This window comes from Falco punctatus, assembly GCF_963210335.1.
Source record: "Falco punctatus genome assembly, chromosome: 5".
Classification (NCBI taxonomy): Eukaryota; Metazoa; Chordata; class Aves; order Falconiformes; family Falconidae; genus Falco; species Falco punctatus.
The window spans coordinates 77,627,062-77,647,413 of NC_137584.1; the positions used below are offsets into that span (position 1 = coordinate 77,627,062).

General features: G+C 42.2%; 1 protein-coding gene across 1 annotated transcript in view; it reads right to left on the minus strand.

Moving 5' to 3' along the window:
* The window catches only part of CLIC5 (chloride intracellular channel 5), a 79,274-nt gene extending 60,175 nt beyond the window's left edge, over nucleotides 1-19,099 (minus strand). The window contains exon 1 of the mRNA XM_080388559.1: nucleotides 2-19,099. Coding sequence (XP_080244685.1) covers nucleotides 2-64 — 63 coding nt within the window. The 5' untranslated portion in view covers nucleotides 65-19,099. The remainder of the gene's footprint in view (nucleotide 1) is intronic.
* Nucleotides 19,100-20,352: the final 1,253 nt, after the last annotated feature.

Sequence of the window (20,352 nt, forward strand, 5' to 3'; positions counted from 1 at the left end):
CCTTCACAAAGAGCTCAATTTCAGGGTCCCTTCCTTCCCCATTAGCAGCAACAGAGTCTGTCATTTTCCACCCCCAAGGCTACCAGCTGATCTCCTGCTAGTAAGTGGCAAAAGGAGCTTTCAACTGCACAGTGGGTGGGTTTCCCTTCCAAACAGCTCTGACAAAGCACTTAAAACATCATTTGTAATGATAAAGCTCAAAACCAGCAAAGAAAACAAGTTTGCAGGTTAATAAATAAATAATAACAACAACAACAACAAAAAAAAAAAAAAAAAAAAGGCAGGCAGCAGAGAGAGAAGCAGTCCCTGTTACGGTTTGTGGTTCTTCAGAGCAACAAGTGCTGCTGTGCTCTGGTACAGTATCCTCATCTGTCAGAGCTGCAGTTCTCACTGCCTGCCCAAAATAGCCCAGAGTATAAAAAAAGAGGGTGGGGTTAACTCACAGGGGAGGAGACAAGCTCCTGGTACCTACGGCAGGATCAGTCTCTGAGCAAATAATTCTGCTCTTCCCCTGTTTTCAGCATTTCTGTTCCCTCCCTTATTCTACAGCTGGGAGCACCAGCGACAGGGGAGGAGGGAAGGTCTACAGCAGGCTGGGTTCATTGCTTTCAGGAACAGGGATGTTTTTTCCTTCTTTTCTGAAGGGTGTTTGTCCTGCTTCTAGCTGTTCAAAATCCTAATAACTGCTAAGAAAGGTAAGGAGAAAAGAGCCTAATTTCCTTACCCTGCACATTGGCTGTTGGGTCGGTGCATGAAGTGCAGCAAAGCAGAGCTCTGCCTCTGCGAAAACCCCTGGGTGTGTGGCACGAAGCGGTACAGAAGCCAAAACTGAATACTCTAAGGTGAGAAAAGCACCTGTGGTGCCACCACTCCCAATGGAGTCAGGAGCAGAGGAAGGAGATGGCGCTATGCAGGAGAGCAAAGAGCCTCGGGGCCCTGGGAAAATAAAATATTTGGGTGCCCTAACTATCTCTCAGCGTATCCCTCAGGGTGCTGGTTGTAGAGGGGAGACAGGAGAGTGATGATATGCTGGGGTCGAGTATGGAAGAAACCTTCTGAGGGCCTCAGCCTGCTATTGACATACTGTTGTCATTTACACTCCCTTCCTTTGCCTTGCATTCCTTGCATGACTCAGAGGTCACCACGCCAGGACCCTAAGCGAGAGGTGGCACACGGAAAGGCCTGACACAGCCAAAAGGCATGGAGAAAGGAAGGCTGACACTGGAGAGGAGAGCAGATGAACGCCAAGGGGTTTGGAGCGACCTCCTCCTCATTGCCATCATTGTCTGGGGGGACTTTGTGCCCTCCTGCCCTTGGGAAGTCCCTTCCTGTGCCTCTGCCCCCTCACCCTCTGCTCCCCTTTCGGGGCGGCCACAGCTCTGGCTCACAGGCTCTCGGCAGCCCGCACTGCCAGGCACGAGCCGTTTTACCTTCCCCTTTTGACAGAGGGAGGCCTTTGGGGTATGATATTGACAGGATCAAACACTTGTCTTTCCTGAAAGTGCTCTTAACTGTGTGCTCTCATGATGATCTCCAGTTCCCTCCCGTGACCCCTAGGCGTTTGACACAGGTCCAGAGCAGCAGCAGCCAACACCTCCGCGTCTTTGGGTAAGCTCTACAGGAATTCCCCACAACAGCTGCTTCATATGCACTCCATGAAGCACTGAAATGGTTAACAAGTAAATCTCATTATCCTCTTGCAACTGTAATTACAACATAATCAACATTATAATTAGTGTAGAAGTGTGGTTGTGGTTTTTAGATCTAATTAGCACTCATTCAAATGACTGGAAGGTTAACTATAAGAGAATTAAGTGTTATTACTCCTTTGATTTCGAATTTTTACATGTAATTTTTGGATTCGGCATATTATTCACCAAACATTTATAGTATAATTATTCTTAGGCCTACCGGCAAACTTCCAAGGACATGGGCTAAGTGTACTTATATGTGGCAGAAAGAATCATTGCATTGTAATTATATATTACAGTTACAAAAGTCTGCCAAAAGCATAAGTGTAGTCATTGTATCTCTAAAATGCATCCCTAAATAATGTGTTATCACCTATAGAATTATAAGCTTTTGGTTTTGCTGAAAATTTGTTTTGCCTTAGCACCTCATGTGACAACATAATTTCCCTTTAATGAGGGCTCCTGGAAACAACGGGAAATGGGTCATCTTGAGTGAGGTTACCTGTAGCCTCATTGAAAACAGTTTTGACATAGGCAAGTGCTTTGAAAAATTTATATCACAGGAACATATATATCAGCTCTGGAAGAGAAAATACTGCCAGCTATGAGAACAGTAAGGAGGTAATACCACCAGTGCTAAACCAAAATGTTTAAAGAAAATCAGCATTCAAGACATCGGCACTTACAAGATGTGATGTATGTGACCTATTTAGATGTCTGTTTTCAAATGAAAAAATGTGCCCTAGAAGTGACTACTTTTTTCCACTGGTAATAAAAGAAGCCCAGGATAACAAGCTCAGATAAAGACGTTATAATGGTCAGACAAATCCTGCTGTAATTATTAAGTCAAAAGAAATCTGTGGCTTTAGTGCCTAATTTCTATGCACGTGTGTCTCCAACTTCAGCAGTTGTGCATGCCTTGCTTTTCTGAGAGTTAAACTCTAGACGCAGCGATTTCAGTAGAGACTCAACATGTCAAAACATTTAAATCCTTCCTTCCCAACTGTCTGGGTTTAGTGGTGTATTATAATTAGTTCGCAAGATGATGATTATTGTGCCGAGGCTCAGCACAGCAGAAGGGAAGCTGTGCAATACAGAGAAAGGGAGCTAAGATGCCCTGAAGCCATGTCCATCCCAAACCAGATGCAGGAACTACTGCAGGAATGAGCTGGACCCCATCTGGGTCAAGATGCTCCTGGGCAGCAGTGCCCCTGGAAGGTCCCTTCTCCATCTGCTTTTACCCATGAGGCACCACCTTGCACTCCTTCCCTGCCCCAGGATTCATACAAGGTGCTCACAAGGCTACAGAAGCTGAAGTGTGAATACCACACATCTGGTATTCCAGCTGTGCTTTTAGGTATCCACAGAGAGAATAACCCAGCCCACCCCCCCAAAAAATTGATTTTCAAAAATCTCCCTGTAGAACCCCCAGAAGAGAACATGCAAACCAGAGTCCTTGTTCATATAAATATGTTTTTCTAAATAGATTCTGAAAGCTGGATTTAAGATAAACGTTGTAGGAGGCAACATATGCACTACTTCAGGAATCTATTCATGCATTTACTGCTTTGCTGTCATATAAAACAGACTTATCACTTACATCTGGGTGGAAGCTCTTTGACTATAATGGGGTTTATTGCCTACACAGCTCTGCTTTGTGTTATGAAATTAGCTCCTTCTTCAGCCAAATTAAGGGTAAGATACTGATAAATAATTAGTACACTCTCATTTTACTGCAAAGAATGAGTCACTTAGTTTGGCCTATCATTTTCTCACAAGTCAGAAGTAGCAGAGGCTTTGAGTTACGTACAAGAACCTTAGACGCTGAATTATGAACTCTTCATAAGCCAAGTCATTATAGTTTGAGGTTTATGAGATATATAAATGAATATGAGCACGTCATCCCATTAATAAAAGAAGAGGACAGCTTCAGAAAAGGGACTGCCACATCTCCACATAAGACCTCTATTGTAGGTGAACTCTGACACACTATCAGCTTTCACAAGCCTGATCCAAGCTTCAGTTCCAGCAAAGATTTGTCCCGAGGGGGTGAATCAGAGGCCAAGCATCCAGAATGTAATTCTATCATGGAGTTCTACAGCAGACTGCTAAGTTACCAAGAAGGATCAGGGTATGCAGCCCATCCGTCCCCTGGTGCTCACTTGGTGCTGCCACCCAGCTCACTCTGTGAGAGCAGGGCACAACAAGCTTTATATGACCCAGGTAACAGTATTCATGTTGGGAATAAACTTCCATTATGGATGAAAAGAAGTAAAATCTTGGTGTGGCTGCAGTAAATGTTATTTGGGGCTATGATTTTACCTGGGATTATTTAACTGCTTAGTTGCCTAATAAAACACAACTAAGCAGCAACCAGGTACTAAACCAGCGTGTTTGAATGGGTTATGAAAATATATCTTCTGGGGACAGTTCTGAACTACTGGTAATTTGCAACTGCATTTTTTGCAATCTAGTAGCTTCAATATGCTACTTATTTAACAAGTTCACCAATGCAAGGAATCAACCCACTAATTTTCATTTCCTTTTGAATTACAACGCATCACTACCAAGTTTTGTTTGATCTTCAGAAAAATAAAAAGGCATTTGTCTCAGATATTTGGGGTCAAACTGCATGTTTCCCTCCCCAAATGTACAAAACATGCAAGGATGTACAAAGCTATTCTCATCAGCCTCATGCTGAGGTTGCGTGAGCAGATATTTTTCCTCAACAATGCCTCAGAACATGTTGGTTTGATGGCAGAACTGTGATTTTTTTCCTTCTTAGAAAATGTCTCACACTCAAGTGCATGGAACAAAAGACAAGAAGTGATACAACAGGTATACGACCTGAATGTCCAGAGAAATGGGATGGGATGGCAAAACCTAGGCCGGAAAACTTTGCATTCATTAAGTGGCAAATTTATGACAGCCCACTCTGTATTCAGCCTCCAGACATTATGAATCCAACACAGACATAATATCAAGCTCTCCTTTACCTTATTGTGAAAATGCATTATTTTAGCTCTAAAGGTCTCTGGATGAAACTGAGCTGTTAACAGAAGGGAAGATCACTAGAATCAGCTCAGACAGGAGATTTGCAAAGTAAGTTCTAGTCCAAAAGCATGACATTATTTTGATATATAATTATATATAATATATATTATTTTATGTATATTTTATATAGATTTTATATATAATCATGTTTTCACATGGATACAGTATACACATGGATCAAACTTTGCTGTAACATTAATAATCATTAACACCTTCAACAGAAAAACTCACTGCCATTCAGTGTGAAGAGGAATTTCATTATGGATAATTATCTCAGCACTCATGCTGAGACAGTCACAGCTACCCATTCATAAGGAAGTGGCACTTAAAAGGTACAAAATCATCTCCTAATGCTGCATTCAGTAGAGAGGCTTCTAGAGGGCAGTAGTTTATTTATTTTACTATCATTCCAAAACTGTCATTTCAATTAAAAACAAAAGATACTTCCTAACAGGACTGAGACTGCTCTGGAAAGTGGTACTGTAGGGGATACAATAGAGAGCATTACAGATTGTCCCAACCTGTGCGCTATACGGATAACGTAGCTGATGAAAGGAGGAATGTAGATACCCTCAGCCCTTTCTTTTCAAAATAAATTCTCCATAATGTTAAAGCATGATGCAGAAAAGCAACACCAGGTGAGTGTGATGTCCCTGTTATTGTCGACTCACAACTGTCATAGAACTAAAATTACATGACTTTACTTAGAAATCTGCAATGGAGTAAGTAATGCATGCCTTTTGTTTTAACTTACAAGTGTTCTTAGTGCAAGTTCCTATTTAGGTTATTTCTGTTCATTTCTTAGTATGCTTCTTGTCATAAATTAAATCTAAATTAGGACTTGAAGCATGTACATGCAAACTAGGATTAAATTCCCCAAGCAACAGGCCAGCGCATAACACGCTACTCCAATCCCAATTTGTGAATTACTATTTACAGGTAGTGTTCAAAATGGCATGTACAACTCCTGTGGATCTCAGGCTAGTTTCAATTCTCCTCAGTAAGTAAGGCCCAAAGAGTGCATGATTGCTGCTGATTTCATTGGATACATTTGTGTTTCACTCTGTTGTTTAGCAAACAATTTGGCTGAAAGCAGAAATTACTTTCTATATTTTGAGGCACATTATTTCTAAAAGATGAAGCCTTCAACAACTCAGTTTGAAATTACTTGTGACTCAGACTAGTTCCCATGGGTTCAGATGCTGGCATCAGTGACATTTAGCTGTGCCACATGAAGCCATGAACCACCTGCGCAGCAGGTCACACGCACAGATCTGCAGAGTGGATTACTGGATCCTCTGTGGTGTACCTACTGTTTGGCTTAAGGACCTCTGGCTTTTGGCTCCCTGAAAAACCCATGCTTGTTCAGTGTGAAATAGCAGAGATCAGGATCTTTACATCTCTCTCTAAGGCAGCAAAGTTTAACCTCTGCGTACATCATCAATGGCAGTGCTGTACACCTGGGTTAATGCAGCTGGCTGACCTTGAGCTTTACAGCGAACTGTAGAACTCTTCCACTCTCCTTAGAAAATTGCCCTCATACATTTTTCATTTCACCTTTTGGTACTTCTGTGATAAAGTTTCCACAAAGTTTGCCAGTGAACAAGCTCACTTTCCTTAGTGCATCACCTTGAGCTGTTATTAAATGAATAGTGAGTTGTTTGGGGTTTTTTTCCTTCCTTCTTCAACATAAGAGTTCAACCTCTTCAAGCACCTGATGTTGACTTGGTGATATCTCATTTTAGTTTTTCTTTACTTGATGACCCTTTTCACTGCAGAGTTAATGCAGACAACCAGGATCAATCAAAGTAGTATGGTTAGTTAAGCACAGATGTGAACCTTCTTCTGCAACTACAATTTCACGTTAGTAGATTTTTGCTGGTGATCACCACGCACAGGTTATTAGGATTTCAGAGACCACGTTCCCCACCCTGAAGTGAAAGACAGTGGTGGCACTGCTGAAAGAAGAGCTTAGCTTGAGACTGAAAATAAATCTTAGTGTGAAATGTAGCTCTGATCAGTCTGAAGGTCTTCTTTAGTCTGAGGGTCTTCTTTAAGTTTGTCTGAATTGGGAATACTAGGCAGTCTAACTAGAAAGATGTAAGATTTTTTTCCTCCTAAATGGAAGATTTTCCAAAAAGTTTTCATCTTTTCCTGAAATCACAAAATTTTCACAGAGTATGTAGCAGGTATCACTTTCGTAAGGAAGGTGTGGGCCCTTGGTCACTGGCCGCAATACCTAGAAGCAACCTCATAGATCACTGAAGTGTAAAAGCCCAGAGACATCTTTGCGTTCTTGCTGCTCTGACCTTGGAGACAACTATGACACAATTTTGTAAGAAATGGACTTTTCCTGGAAGGCCTACATCAGTTAGAAAAATGCTAATGAGATATGGAGCCTTTTACTCATTATTAGCAATTTCTACCCATTCCTAGCCAAGCAGCAAGTGAGAGCTGATGCCAGACTAATTAATAAGTACATATAACGGTATCTCATGATGTTGAGTGAAAGCCTAAATACCCTGCTGAGGATGGCACCAATAAGAGACTCTCAGGTTATCTCTTAGCTACACATTAACATAGAAAATTGACTTCCCGAGAGGAAAGGCAAAGAGCTCAGAAGGGTGAAGTTAGGTGCGCTGTAAGGACTGACGCCTCTCAGCTCTGTATCTTGACCAGGTGGAAGCCACTGTGTGGGAGTTTCTACACCTCTGCTCATGCTGGGTCTCCTGACCAGAAAAAGACTTCCGTCTGCAGAACTACCAAACCAACATCCTCTGCAATTATCTCATTTGCCATCAGAGATCTCTCAAGTAAAATAATAAATTAAAAGGTAATCAAGCGTTCTTCTGAAAGGGAAAATGGCTAGGCAGCTGTAAGTGACCTTTTCAGAAAATCAAGTACATAAAACCAAAATGGAAGGCAAATTAGCCAAGTCATCTGTCAGTCTTGCAAGATATTATAAACTTTGCAGTGTATTATTATAAAGCAAAAGAAAATTAAAATAGTGTAACTAAAATGAAAAGGAATCCACTCATGCAAATTTCATAAATTATGAAGCAAAGCTTCATAAAATCAAAGAGGACAACTCAGAGCAACTGGAATTAGTAGATGAGGGAATAGGTTACTATAAATAGGGCTGATACTGCCACCTATTTTTAAGACTTTCTAATGCTTTCCTTGCTTATACCTTGTCTTCAGTTCAATGTAACTTTTGCCAGACCTTAAAAGGGGAGCTCTTCAACACAGGTGTCTACCTTCTTTATTCATCCAAGGCACTTCAGGCACCCAAAGGTTTATCTGGCAATGCAGTCAACCACTGAAGTCATTGTTCTGCCAAAGTCCACAGTTTAAAACAGAGGAAGACAGGCAAAACTCGAAAAGGAACAGAAATGCAAGGAAGTGACCCGATTTCCTCAGGATCAACAGCAAGGCTGAGAATAGACTCCTGAACTCCTCAATGCCAGCCGAGCCAAAACATTGTCAAAGAAAAACACGTTTGTTTTTTCCAAGTGTTCAGAACTCCATCGTCGCAGAGTATGCTCCCCATACAGGTGATTACCTGAGTATATATACGAGTACAACATCACTGTACACAAAACCACAGATATGTTGCAGGCACACTCCCAAAAACATTCCACCAGCCCACCTGTCACACTCTGCTCAGAAAACCTGCTCAGAAAATCTGGCCTTCAGTTTGTGTCTTTTTGCATGTGTGTGTGGTTTTTATTAAGTAGAGTTTGGTTACTTCCCTCATGAGTCACACAGTCCAGTGCGTGTCTTTACTTGACAAGTTAATTGTTAAGTGGAATTAAGAAGCAGAATGTTCTTTGGTCACATATTTGCAGGGACTTGGAGAACATGGTCTCCTCCCTCGCTGGCAGTTGTGGAGGTAATGCCAGGGCAGCTGTGCTGCTTGCTGGGCTTATATACCAGGGCTATTTTTAGCTGTTATCAGCAGCGGTGTGCAGGGCCAATCAGCGCCCGATGACTGCAAGAAACTCCGCTCTGTCCAAACTTCATTCTCTGCAATCTCACAGGGAGGAGCCATCTGACTGTGAATTTGCTGCTTTAAACTTCTGCTGTTCATTAAATGGGTTCATTAACGCATGGCAAGCTGCCAGCACACCAAAGTACGTGAACAGTTAGGACCACGATGAAGTTACTGATTCAACAGATAAGCACTCTGCCTACATTTGGTGAAAATAAGTAAATTTGAGGCGCCTCATAAGTATGCAATCCTGCAGTATGAGATACATATAAAACAGTCTATGTGGTTTTTACAAAGGTGGGTTTTTTATGTCACCTTGTAACTATGCACTATGTAACTGGAAACCACTTACTGCTGATTATTTACAAATCCATGTGCTCACCAAAGAAAAGGAAGACTGGTGCCTCTTCAAAAGAGGCTACATGATGTATAAGAAACTTTTGATACTGGATCTTTGTTCACCATATTCATTTAGTGTCTTTTCACAGAAATATGACCTTGTAGCAACTTTAGGCTTTGAGAAATTGATAGTGGGGTTACACTGTTCATAGATCTCCAGAGCAACATTAGATGCCCTGGGGTATCCTGCCTCCAGCTGTTGCTTTTCACCAGATCAGACGTCTTACACCTTACAGCAGCTGAATCACTTTCCCAGCTGAGAAAGCTGCTCTTTCTCAGATGGTGCCTGGTCAGATTTATCAGGTGACCAGAGTTCACCATTAGTTGATCTACAACCTCCAAGACTGACCTCCAAGAAATTTAGACTGCATGAATTCCTCAAGATAATCTATGTTGGGTCCTGGGGTGTTTAATTCAAATAGATTGTCTCTGAGGTTTTTGAACTTCCCTTTCTAGCCAAAGTAAGAATTACTTCTTCTCCATATTCAGCTTTTATTCCACCACAGAAACAAAAAACCAAGCAACTGAGACCAACGTTCAAGTTCAATCATTAAAACAGACTTCATAAATTTTACGCAGATGAATCCCCAAACCCAAACAACCTTCAAACTACATGTACAGACAATGCATCAAAATAACTTGAGTAATACCCTGTCTGTACTGAATCAGAGAAATACTATTAATTTAAGCATGGCTTACGCTTTCAGCCTACTACGTTTTGGCCTACAGTGTGCTACTGCTTAGAAATCTCCCTGAAATCTCATCAAGGCCCACTGAGCAGACAGCATATTAACCATGATCCACAATGAATCACTTGATTAAAAATACTTGCCCTATAGCCCTTCATCATAGTCATGTGAACTGACAAGTTGAGTTCTCTTTAGTCCCCAAAATGACAAACAATGAGACTGAAACATTAGATAATGAAATTAAAATATAGCAACTGGTTTATAGGATAGAATCATTTAGGTTGGAAAACACTTCTGAGATCATGAAGTTCAACCGTTAACCCAGGACTGCAAAGTCACCACTAAGCCATGCCTCTAAGCACCGCTTCTATGCATTTTTTAAACACCTCCAGGGATGGTGATTCCACCACCTCCATGGGCAGCCCGTTCCAGTGCTTGACAACTCTTTCCATGAAGAAATTTTTCCTCATATCCAATCTAAACCTCCCCTGGCATAACTTGAGGCCATTTCTTCTTGTCCTGTCACTTGTTATCTGGGAGAAGAAACCAACCCCCCACCAGCCTACAATCCCCTCTCAGGCAGCTGTAGAGAGTGATAAGGTCCCCCCTGAACCCCCTTCTTCCCCAGGCTGAACCCCCCCAGGTCCCTCAGCCGCTCCTCATCAGCCCTGTGCCCCAGCCCCCTGCCCGGCTCTGGACACGCTCCAGCCCCTCCACGTCCCCCTGCAGTGAGGGGCCCAAAGCTGAACACAGGGGTCCAGGGGCGGCCTCACCGGTGCCCAGCGCAGGGGGACGGGCACTGCCCTGCTCCTGATGGCCACACTCTTTCGCATACCAGCCAGGATGCTGATGGCCACCTGGGCCACCTGGGCACACAGCTGGCTCATGCCCAGCCGGCTGCTGACCAGCACCCCCAGGCCCTTTCCCACCAGGCACCTTCCCAGCCCCCTGCCCCCAGCCTGTAGCGCTGCCTGGGGTTGCTGTGACCCAGGGGCAGGACCCGGCACTGAGCCTGGTCGAACCTCATACAGTTGGCCTTGGTCCATCAGTCCAGCCTTCCCAGACCTCCCTCCACAGCCTTCCTACATGCAACCAGACCAACACCACCACCCCAACTTGGTGTCATCTGCAAACTGACTGAGGGTGCACTCAGTCCCCTCATCCAGATCATCAATAAAGATATGGAGTCTGAATCAAAGCTGTGTTATGTTCAGGTACATATTACAGATGTATTTCCTAGGGATTTAAGTAATCATGCTTAGCAATTGTCTCAGTGGCTGCAGCATCCTTCTGCCTCAGAATGATTTTATTTTGTCCTTGTTGTGCAGCACTCCTTTCCTTCCCTTGGTAAATAAAGACCCGTAACGACACAATCAAGCAGCAACATTTGTCCTCATGCTGCACATCACACCCTGGCTTGCCAGTGTTCTGCTTCATTCCTCCCAACTGTCCTCCCATCTTCTCCACCGATAGCAAAGCCAATAGCAAAATCCCTACTTAAGTTGGTATTGAGTTTTACTATAGCAGGTAATATATCACGGAATTTAACAAACCCATAGTGAAAGTCCATAGTTAAAGCATGGGCAATCGGGGTTTAATAATGAGATATATAGGCTGTATTCTATCTGGCGGTCCCCAGTGCTGAGCCCTGGGGAACACCGCTTGTGACTGGCCGCCAGCTGGATGTAGCTCCATCCACCACCTCTCTTTCGGCTCAGCCATCCAGCCAGCTTTTAACTCAGCATAGGGTGTACCCACCTGAGCCATGAGCAGCCAGTCTCTCCAGGAGATGCTGTGGGAGACAGTGTCAAAGGCTTTAATAACCTCCAGGTAGACAACAGCCACAGCCTTTCGCTCATCCACTAGGCAGATCATCTTGTCATAGAAGGAGATCAGGTTTGTCAAGTGGGACCTGCCTGTCATAACCCCATGCTGGCTGGGCCTGATCCCCTGGTTGTCCTGTACATGCTGTGTGATGGCACTCAGGATGAGCTGCTCTACAACCTTCCTTGGCACCAAGGTCAGGCTGACAGGCCTGTAGTTCCCCAGATCCTCCATCTGGCCTTTCTTGTAGATAAGTGTCACATTGGCTAACCTTCAGTCTGCTGGCATCTGCCAGTTTGCCAAGACAGTTGATAGAAGATGGAGAGCGGCTTGGTGAGCTCCTCCGCCAGCTCCTTCAGTACCCTCAGATGAATCCCATCTGGCCCCATAGACTTGTGCACATCTAAGTGGAGCAGCAGGTCACTAACTGTTTCCTCCCAGACAGTGGGGACTTGCTTCTGTTCCTCCTCATCTCTATCTTCCAGCTGTGGGTGCCCTGAGGAAAGCTGGTCTTGCTATTAAAGACTGAGGCAAAGAAAGCACTAAGCACCTCAGCCTTTTCGGCAATGTTTCTCACCACATCCAATAAAGGATATAGATTATCCTTGGCCTTCCTTTTGTTTCTAATGATTTGTAAAAACATTTTTTGTACATCCTTTACGGCAGTGGCCAGCCCGAGCTCTGCTGGGCTTTCACCTCTCCGACCCGCACCCTGCACAGCCTCACAGCACCCTGCGCCCCCCCAGAGCTGCCTGCCCCCTCCTCCAGCGGTGGAAACTCTCCCTTTCCCCAGTTCCAGCCCCAGCTCCCTGCTCAGCCAGGCCTCCTCCTCCCCCACCGCCGTTCAGAATTCCTCCCTGAGGAACGCCCGGCCTGCCTGGAGCCCTGGGCCCTGCAGGGCTGCCTCCCCAGGGGCTCTGTCACCCGGCCCCTGCACGGGCCGGCGTCGGCCCCCGGCAGCACAGGGCAGCCGTTCTGCTGAGCCCCCTCCTCACTGCTCTGAGAAATGACAACTCCTGTCACCCGGCGATCGCTGTGCCACAGACGCCCTCCAACCCCCACATCACCCACCAGTCCGTCCCTGTTTGCCCATGGCAGGCTCCGTGGGGCATCTCCCCCGGCCGGCTCGCTGACCAGCTGGGTCAGGCCGTTATCCTCCGCCTGCTCCGGGAACCTCCCGCACTGTTCCCTCTTCGCTGGGGTGTATTTCCAGCGGCCATCCGGCAGGTTGAAGTCCCCCACAAGAACAAGGGCTAGCAATCATGAGACAAACTAAGTAATTTCTTATAGTTTCATACCTCATGTCTAAATTTATCCATGATTTCCCTATATGATAACATTTTAAATTAGTTCTCTATCTTCATAAAGCAAAGGATGGGCATTTTAGTGTTGTCCATTGAGCTTCCCTGAACTTAAACACTATGACCCTTCTTTAAAGGTTCATCAGCTTATAAAAAAAAGTCCTGCTTTCTGTTCTTCCTTTTCCCAAAGCACTGAAGTATTTAAATACAAACATAATTTTATTAATTTAAAATGATTGAGAAAAATGTGAATTAAAGTTCTTATATGCTACAACATTAGGCATGTGATTTATACATTTTATGGATAAGCATCAGAGCATTCAGCATGCTGCAGTGCTGAGCCCTTGGATAATTTGTTTTTTAAACAACTGGGATATGAGTGTAGCCTTCATTCTTAATAGGCCTTCTTGATGGCCTGTGGAAAAGCCCATGATATGTACAAGAAAGGTAACCTCCCATGCCTGAATCAGTGTGATATTGAAAAAAAAACCCCAAAAAACCAAAACCTGTTAGAACAATAAGTCTGCTCTATAAAAATCAGGATTCTTGAATTATTTTCTCCAGTGCTTATCTGGAAATTTCCTAGCTAATAGACAAATTATAGATAATGTTAAGATTTAATATAAATATTATATAAAAATAAATTTAAATATTAAATAAAATATAAAAATATACATAGAAAAATTAGGAAGGATTTCTAATAACGTTAAAAATAAGAAACTATTTAAATTCTTTCTCCTGGTTTTCCTGTTTAATGAGGACTTCTCAGTATTACACAGACACCTCCCTGACCACTCACGTGCCATTTCTGGCTAACAGAGACCCTCTCACAACAAGGGGCCACCAAAGTACCAGTATTAGAGACAAGGATGCACTATACTTCTGCAGCAAGTATAGATGTGGGGCAAGTATATAAAACCCTTCCGCTGGCCAGATTTTTAATCAGATACATTTTAAAATAAATCCAAAACCAGTACAAATAGATGTGAGCAGAGGTCGGAAGAGAGATTAAATACCTATCTATTCCGATGCAAAGCTTCCACTCCTTCCATTTGCTTCTCAGCCAGTCCTCAAGCTACAGGGATACAGTGTGGAGCTTCAGATGCTAAGATTTCCCAAAAAGCAGTAACAGACAAGTGAACAGCCTCACCTAAATGTCAGTCACAGATTCAGAGAAGCCCTCTGAAGCTGTTGAACTTCAAATTCACGACCGGTACCTGTGAGCACTCTTAAGGCCAACAGGACCATGGAAATTCTGTCTCACTGGTGCTCTGCAGGCAGACTAGGAGACATTACAATGTTGTTAGAAAAACATTCTTGTTGCTGAAAAGGAAAACAGGTGTCAGGATAAGAGAAAAACTGAGAGGAACAATGAAATTAATGAAGCTTTTTCTGACTGACTCTAATATCTATTTATCTCAGGACATTTCACCTCAAATAGAATGATGTACTTAATGAAACAAATGTAGCTATCTTAAACAAGGAAGTTTTTAAAAGAATCTTTTTTGCTGCTTGTTTAGTCTAGCTATAAATGTAGATGCAGCCTGAGACAGGATGTAGCTGTGGAAAAAAGGCACCTTTGTGGAAAGAAGATTTGTGCAGAAGAGGATTACTATGACAAGTAGCAGAAATGGAGACAAAAAGGATTGGCTGGTTAAGCCCAAAAACATCTTGGGATATCTAAGCCTAAACTGATTTTTAAAAGTGCTAAATGAAAGAATGAATGCTGATGGACCATGCTGGCACAAGAACAAGGATGTATTGCCTGCACATGAAAAAGTGTCAATTGGAAATTAGAGCAAGGTGTCAAATCAGCAGAGCAATGATGTTCTGGAACAGATTTCCAAAATTATAATAATGGCCACTTATTTTTTAGATAGACCTTGATCAGTTTATGAATTATGTATTATATGATGAGGCTGTCTGTGACGTAAAAGGACTCTATTTCATGTCCCAAAAGGTCACCTCCAGTCCCATGAACTTTTTTCAGATTACCAGGAACCCCCCAAAAATCATCTCAGTGAGTGTACAGATTTTTACCTTCCTGTGCCTCATTTTTTACAGACATACAAGCAGCACAATACTGTTTTTATCTCGGGAGATGTATTCTCAAGTTTTACTTCAGTAACACTTGTAGACTGCTTTGAGGTGACTGCATGGAGGCTGCAACAGAAAATCAATTAACATGTGAATCAAAATCCTGGTTTCAAATACTGCTTGCCTGTACCAAAACCAGAGCTCTGCGCTAACCAATTCACTTCTCATCTATTCCTAATTGTATAATTACAAATTCATGAAGGTCACTGATGTCTTACAACAATATCAGAGATGTATTAACAGTAAAACATCAATCATAATTGTATTATTAATTGATATGAAAAGGATCACCTAGAGATCTAAATAGAAAAATCACACCTGCGGAAAAAAATCAATGACTCATTTTAGAGTAACATGATGCCTCATTTTTTTTTCTTTTTTCCACAGAATGTAGTTTCCACAGAATGTTCGTACCATTCACCATTAAGCACCTGTAAATATTTAAAAAATTGCCACTGACACAGAAAAATATTCAGGTTTTCCTTTCCAGCCACAATCACAGTGTATGAGAGGACACTGAAAATACTTCTAAATGGACCACTTAATACAGTTGCAGAACAGTGGAAAATAAAGGAAATTTTATTTTCACAATTAAAATCTTAAGCTGTGTTTGAAATGGTACCTAGGAATAATTCATATCTAGTAAATTCAGCTAGCTTTTGTATTCTACTGTGCTGTCTAAAATAAGAAGTAACTATAAAACAAATACAGTTGAAAGAAACATATACGGGGATTGCTGTTAAAAAAAGGATAAAGGTTGACTGAAGTTAAAGAAAGAGCACTGGTTCTCAGTCTTGGAAAGATAATAAAATGCATCAGTTTATTTTATCTAAGTTATACTGTTCAGTGAACAACCAAGCAGTCCAATCTTGCTGCATTCATTCGCTACTGCATTTCAATTGTTGCTGAGTGTGGCCACTGAAAGTGGAAAAGGAAAATTAAATAGCTTGAAAAAAAATCAGTCTGAAGTTTGTTTCCAGATGTCCATTACCAGAATTAACTTTCAGTTGAATCTAGCAATACAAGCTTTGTATTTAAGCTGTCACTGGTGGCATTCAGTTTATTCAACTTCAAGTGACCATGCCACTGTGTTCAGTGAAAGTTTATAGCTTGATTCAGTTGCCTAAATCTAGATACCCAGCAGCACTTGAGAGGCCCTTGGACAGCTGAGGAAATCTGTAAACATATATGAAAATATGTAAATATAGATGAAATCTATGGGAGACCTGTGACCTTCTGCAGAGGCAGCTGGAGGCCAGGAAGGGAGACTTAAGATGTCTAAAACAGCACCAGATGCCTATGGCTGGAAAACCAAATTATGCCCCTACTTGATACAATGAATAGAGTCTACTGAACAACTAACCTCACCCTGCAGCTGATGCCTACACTTGCCCACGTGAATTAACATCCCACTGCACGGTATCAACTGCAGACAATAGCCTAGACATCCTACAGAGATGTCGCTAATAGCTTGCAGACACAGCTTCAATTGTGTGAGCCAAATCCAACCCTTGGTATCTGAAGAAAACAAAGCACAGCAGAAAAGCGGCTTTCCTCTTGCAGATTACAAAATCATTTACATATATCATCACCAGTTGCTCTGCAGGGATTATCTATTATTTTTTGTTTGTAAAACATCTGCCACAGTAGAGCTGCTTTTTAGGTACTTCTGCATTAAACAATTACAAATACTACAAATCCCTCTATATTGGACAGAAACCATTTAACAGCTGACAGTACTGCTACACAGGTAAGTTTTCAGGGCCAGCAAAGAAGTAATCAATTCACATATCCAAACATTTTCCTCTCCTAAAATGTAGGAGCTGAGATGTTTCAAAAGAAAAGAATAATCCAAGCTGGAATAACAGTCTTCTTTTCAGAACATCAAAGAGGGAGTCACAAAATGGAAAATATAAGGAAAAGACATAAGTCAATAAATCCTGGTTTAATTTTCTCTGTTTGACCTACATATTTACATTGTACTTGCTATTGCTGCAATCACTGGGCAGTAACAATTTCCTAGACAATACGGGTCCATACTTTGAAGCTGTTGCTATGCTACTGTGCTCTACCAGCCGTGGTCGCTGCCAGAGCCAAAAGCTGAAGGTGCCACGGGAGTGTCAGCTGAAAATTGATTCATGGACCTTTCTGGAGGCAGAAAAGGTGCATGAGCAAGGCACAGACTCAGCAGAGGTCAGAAGAAAGACCTTTTACCCTTCGTATCCAAAAGATTAAGCAAACCGCTATGCCCTGCTGCTAAAGCACACATTCTGTTCATGACTGATAGTTGGGGAACTGGACATTATCTGTAATAGAACGGCCGTTTGCTAATCTTTTCACACATGCACACAGAGTAATTCAGATAAGCGTAAATTAAGCTATGAAGAGACCCACAAGACAGCTTTTGTCCTCAGAAATACGGGTGACATAACTACTACATTTGTATGTTAAAAGATTACCAGTCTCCTACCTGTGATATGGTGCAGGTGGAAGCCATAAACCTGTGTTGTGTCTGCACGGCGTGGTGAGGAGGGGTTACAGGTCTATCTCTGTTTTCTGAGTTAGTAGAGCAAAAGCACTGGTGATGGTATCCTTCACACCGGATTTATATCAGAGCAGTTGTCTGGCTCTAAACCCATACTGTTATCAGTGATGGGAGATCACAGTCTGATCATATCATGAAGAGAAACTTAACGCCCTTGAAGTCAAATGGCAGGCGCAAACCGTGCCATAGTACTGTATTACAGCTGCTTCCAAACAGGCAGTTTGGAACAAATGCTTGAGACCATTACGGAAGCATTTATTGGGAAAACACCAGGGCTAGAAGATGAACTTTGTAGTCTTAAACAAAATGTTAAAGGGTGCATAAATACGTTAAAATACAGCAGATAAAGTGTCCTGAATAGACAGCTGGATAGATGATGAATTAAAGAAGCACTTGCTGTAGTAATTTTTATTTTCGCTGCTACATAGACTACCTGTACCAGAAAATCAGAGCTTAAGAAATATATAAATTACCTGAAGAGATATTGGAAACAGTAACCCCCCCCCAAAAAAAAAACCAAAACCCAACCAACCAAACAACAACAACAAAGAACAACCCCCACAACACACCAAACCACCCAAGCTTTAGAAATGAGGACTCAAGCATGAGGGAAACCTGAGGGAATTTAATTTTTTTAGTCTATGAAAGCAAAGACTGTGGGAAATTTGCTATCTGCCTTCTAATATATAAAGGACCAACCTATTAAAAAGAAAACCAGCATAATTCAGAGCAATAGAATTTTAATAAAGAAAAATAATTAAGCACTGACAGAGACTAATTAGTGTAGAGTGCTGAATCTGCATCACTGAATGTTTTCAAAGCATCATCTGTGGAGGGATAGTCTAGATAAGACTGAGAGCAGGAGGACACATCTTATCACTTGATATTCCAGGCCTGTATTTCTATACTTCATTGTAATTGTAAACTACCTTAATTAGACTATTTGCAGCAAAACCCACCCATTAATTTCATTAAAATTATCAAAAAGAGTATCACGTTAGGATATTGGCTCCCCATTAGTCATTTCTTGCCATGCACATGTTAACTTCAGCATGTTGCATCTTGGTCTGTAAATCTGCCAGAACTGGAAAACTCTGAAAACAGGTTTTGGATCTTTTCCTTGCTGAAGTTACTCAGTTAACACTATTTAAAAGATGGATTATGAATCACTTAATCTTTTCCTAAGCTTATGCGTAAGACCAAAATAATATTTGTTTACTTGGTTATTTACAAATTTACTCTTTATAAAAATATTTCTACAAATATTTTTTAAAGCTAAAATGTCAAAAAAAGCCAAATTACTATAATTTTAGGTAGATGTAGAGAGTTACACCTGCCACTGGCTTCAGCCAGAACTTGTTTTATTATCTGCAAACTTAGTGGAGAAGATACGGTTTAACACCAACCTTACATGCTGTATAGGAGTCAATTAAAAGACTACCTTTTCTTGCATTGCTAAAAAATATTTGGATAGCCAATTTCTTTTGCAGATATCTACCACATCAAAATTGAAAATTTGAAAAATTGATACTCTCATTAATATTGCTATCCAACTCTTTATTTGAAACACTGTGCATGGTTTCCTACAGAAAACCAGAAATGTTCATCTGTGCGAAGTACTCTTTTACTTTTCATCTGCTTCTCACAAAATGTTCAGGGCTGCTCAGCAAAGCATCAGCATAACCACTAACTTGAGACTGGACATCCACATGATTACATTACGATCTGTTTCTGCTCTTCTCAAATAATACATGCTAAAAACTACCTATGTCCTGTAACTTTCTGTTCTAAACCATTAATACACATTTTTAAAGAGAACTTTCTCAACAGATACCAATATGCTCCACAAAACAGAAAAACCAGCTCAATGATGTCCTGGTTTCAGCTGTGATAGAGTTAATTTTCTTCTCAGTAGCTACTGCAATGCTTGGGGTGTGTATATATCTCTCACAGGACTGGAGAGATGATGGTGGTTAATTGGGATGTATTGGTGAGAAAGTGTGGTACCTGGCAATGACGTAGATAGTATGGAATAAGGGTTGGATACTGCCCTGGTTTTGGCTAGGCTAATTTTCTTCCTAATAGCTGGTATAGTGCTGTGTTTTGGACTGAGTATGAGAACCACGCTGATAACACAGGGATGGCTCAGTTGTTGCTCAGTCGTGCTCACCCTAAGCCAAGGGCTTTCCAGTTCCCCACGCTCTGGCAGCGAGGGGGGGCACAAGGAGCCGGGAGGGAGCAGAGCCAGGAGAGCTGCCCCGAGCTGGCCAAAGGGATATTCCATAGACAGACCGTCACGGTCAGTATATAAACTGGGGGAGCTGGGCGGGAGGGGCTGATCGCTGCTCAGGGACTGGATGGCATTGCTCAGCGGGTGGTGAGCAACTGTATTGGTACCACTTGTCCTTCTTGGGTTTTATTCCTCTCTTTCTGTCCCTGCGCCCCCCCTCCCCCCCCCCCCCCCCCCCTTCATTACAGTTGTTATTTATGTTTTCATTCTTTTGTTTTAATTTCATGGGCTTTATCTTTTTCCAATTCTTTCCCCAATCCCACCCATGCAGGCAAGAGCAAGCAGCCCTGGTACTTGATTGTCAGCTGGGGTTAAACCATTAGAGCCCTTTTTGGCACCCAACGTGGAGCACAGAGTGCTGAGGTAACAACAGATCTGACCAGAGCATGTTAAAACAACTTTGTTATAAGCATTCATTGTAGTGGTGTAATAGTCACGTTGATTTTTTTGCTCTCAGAGTTGTTGTGCTTA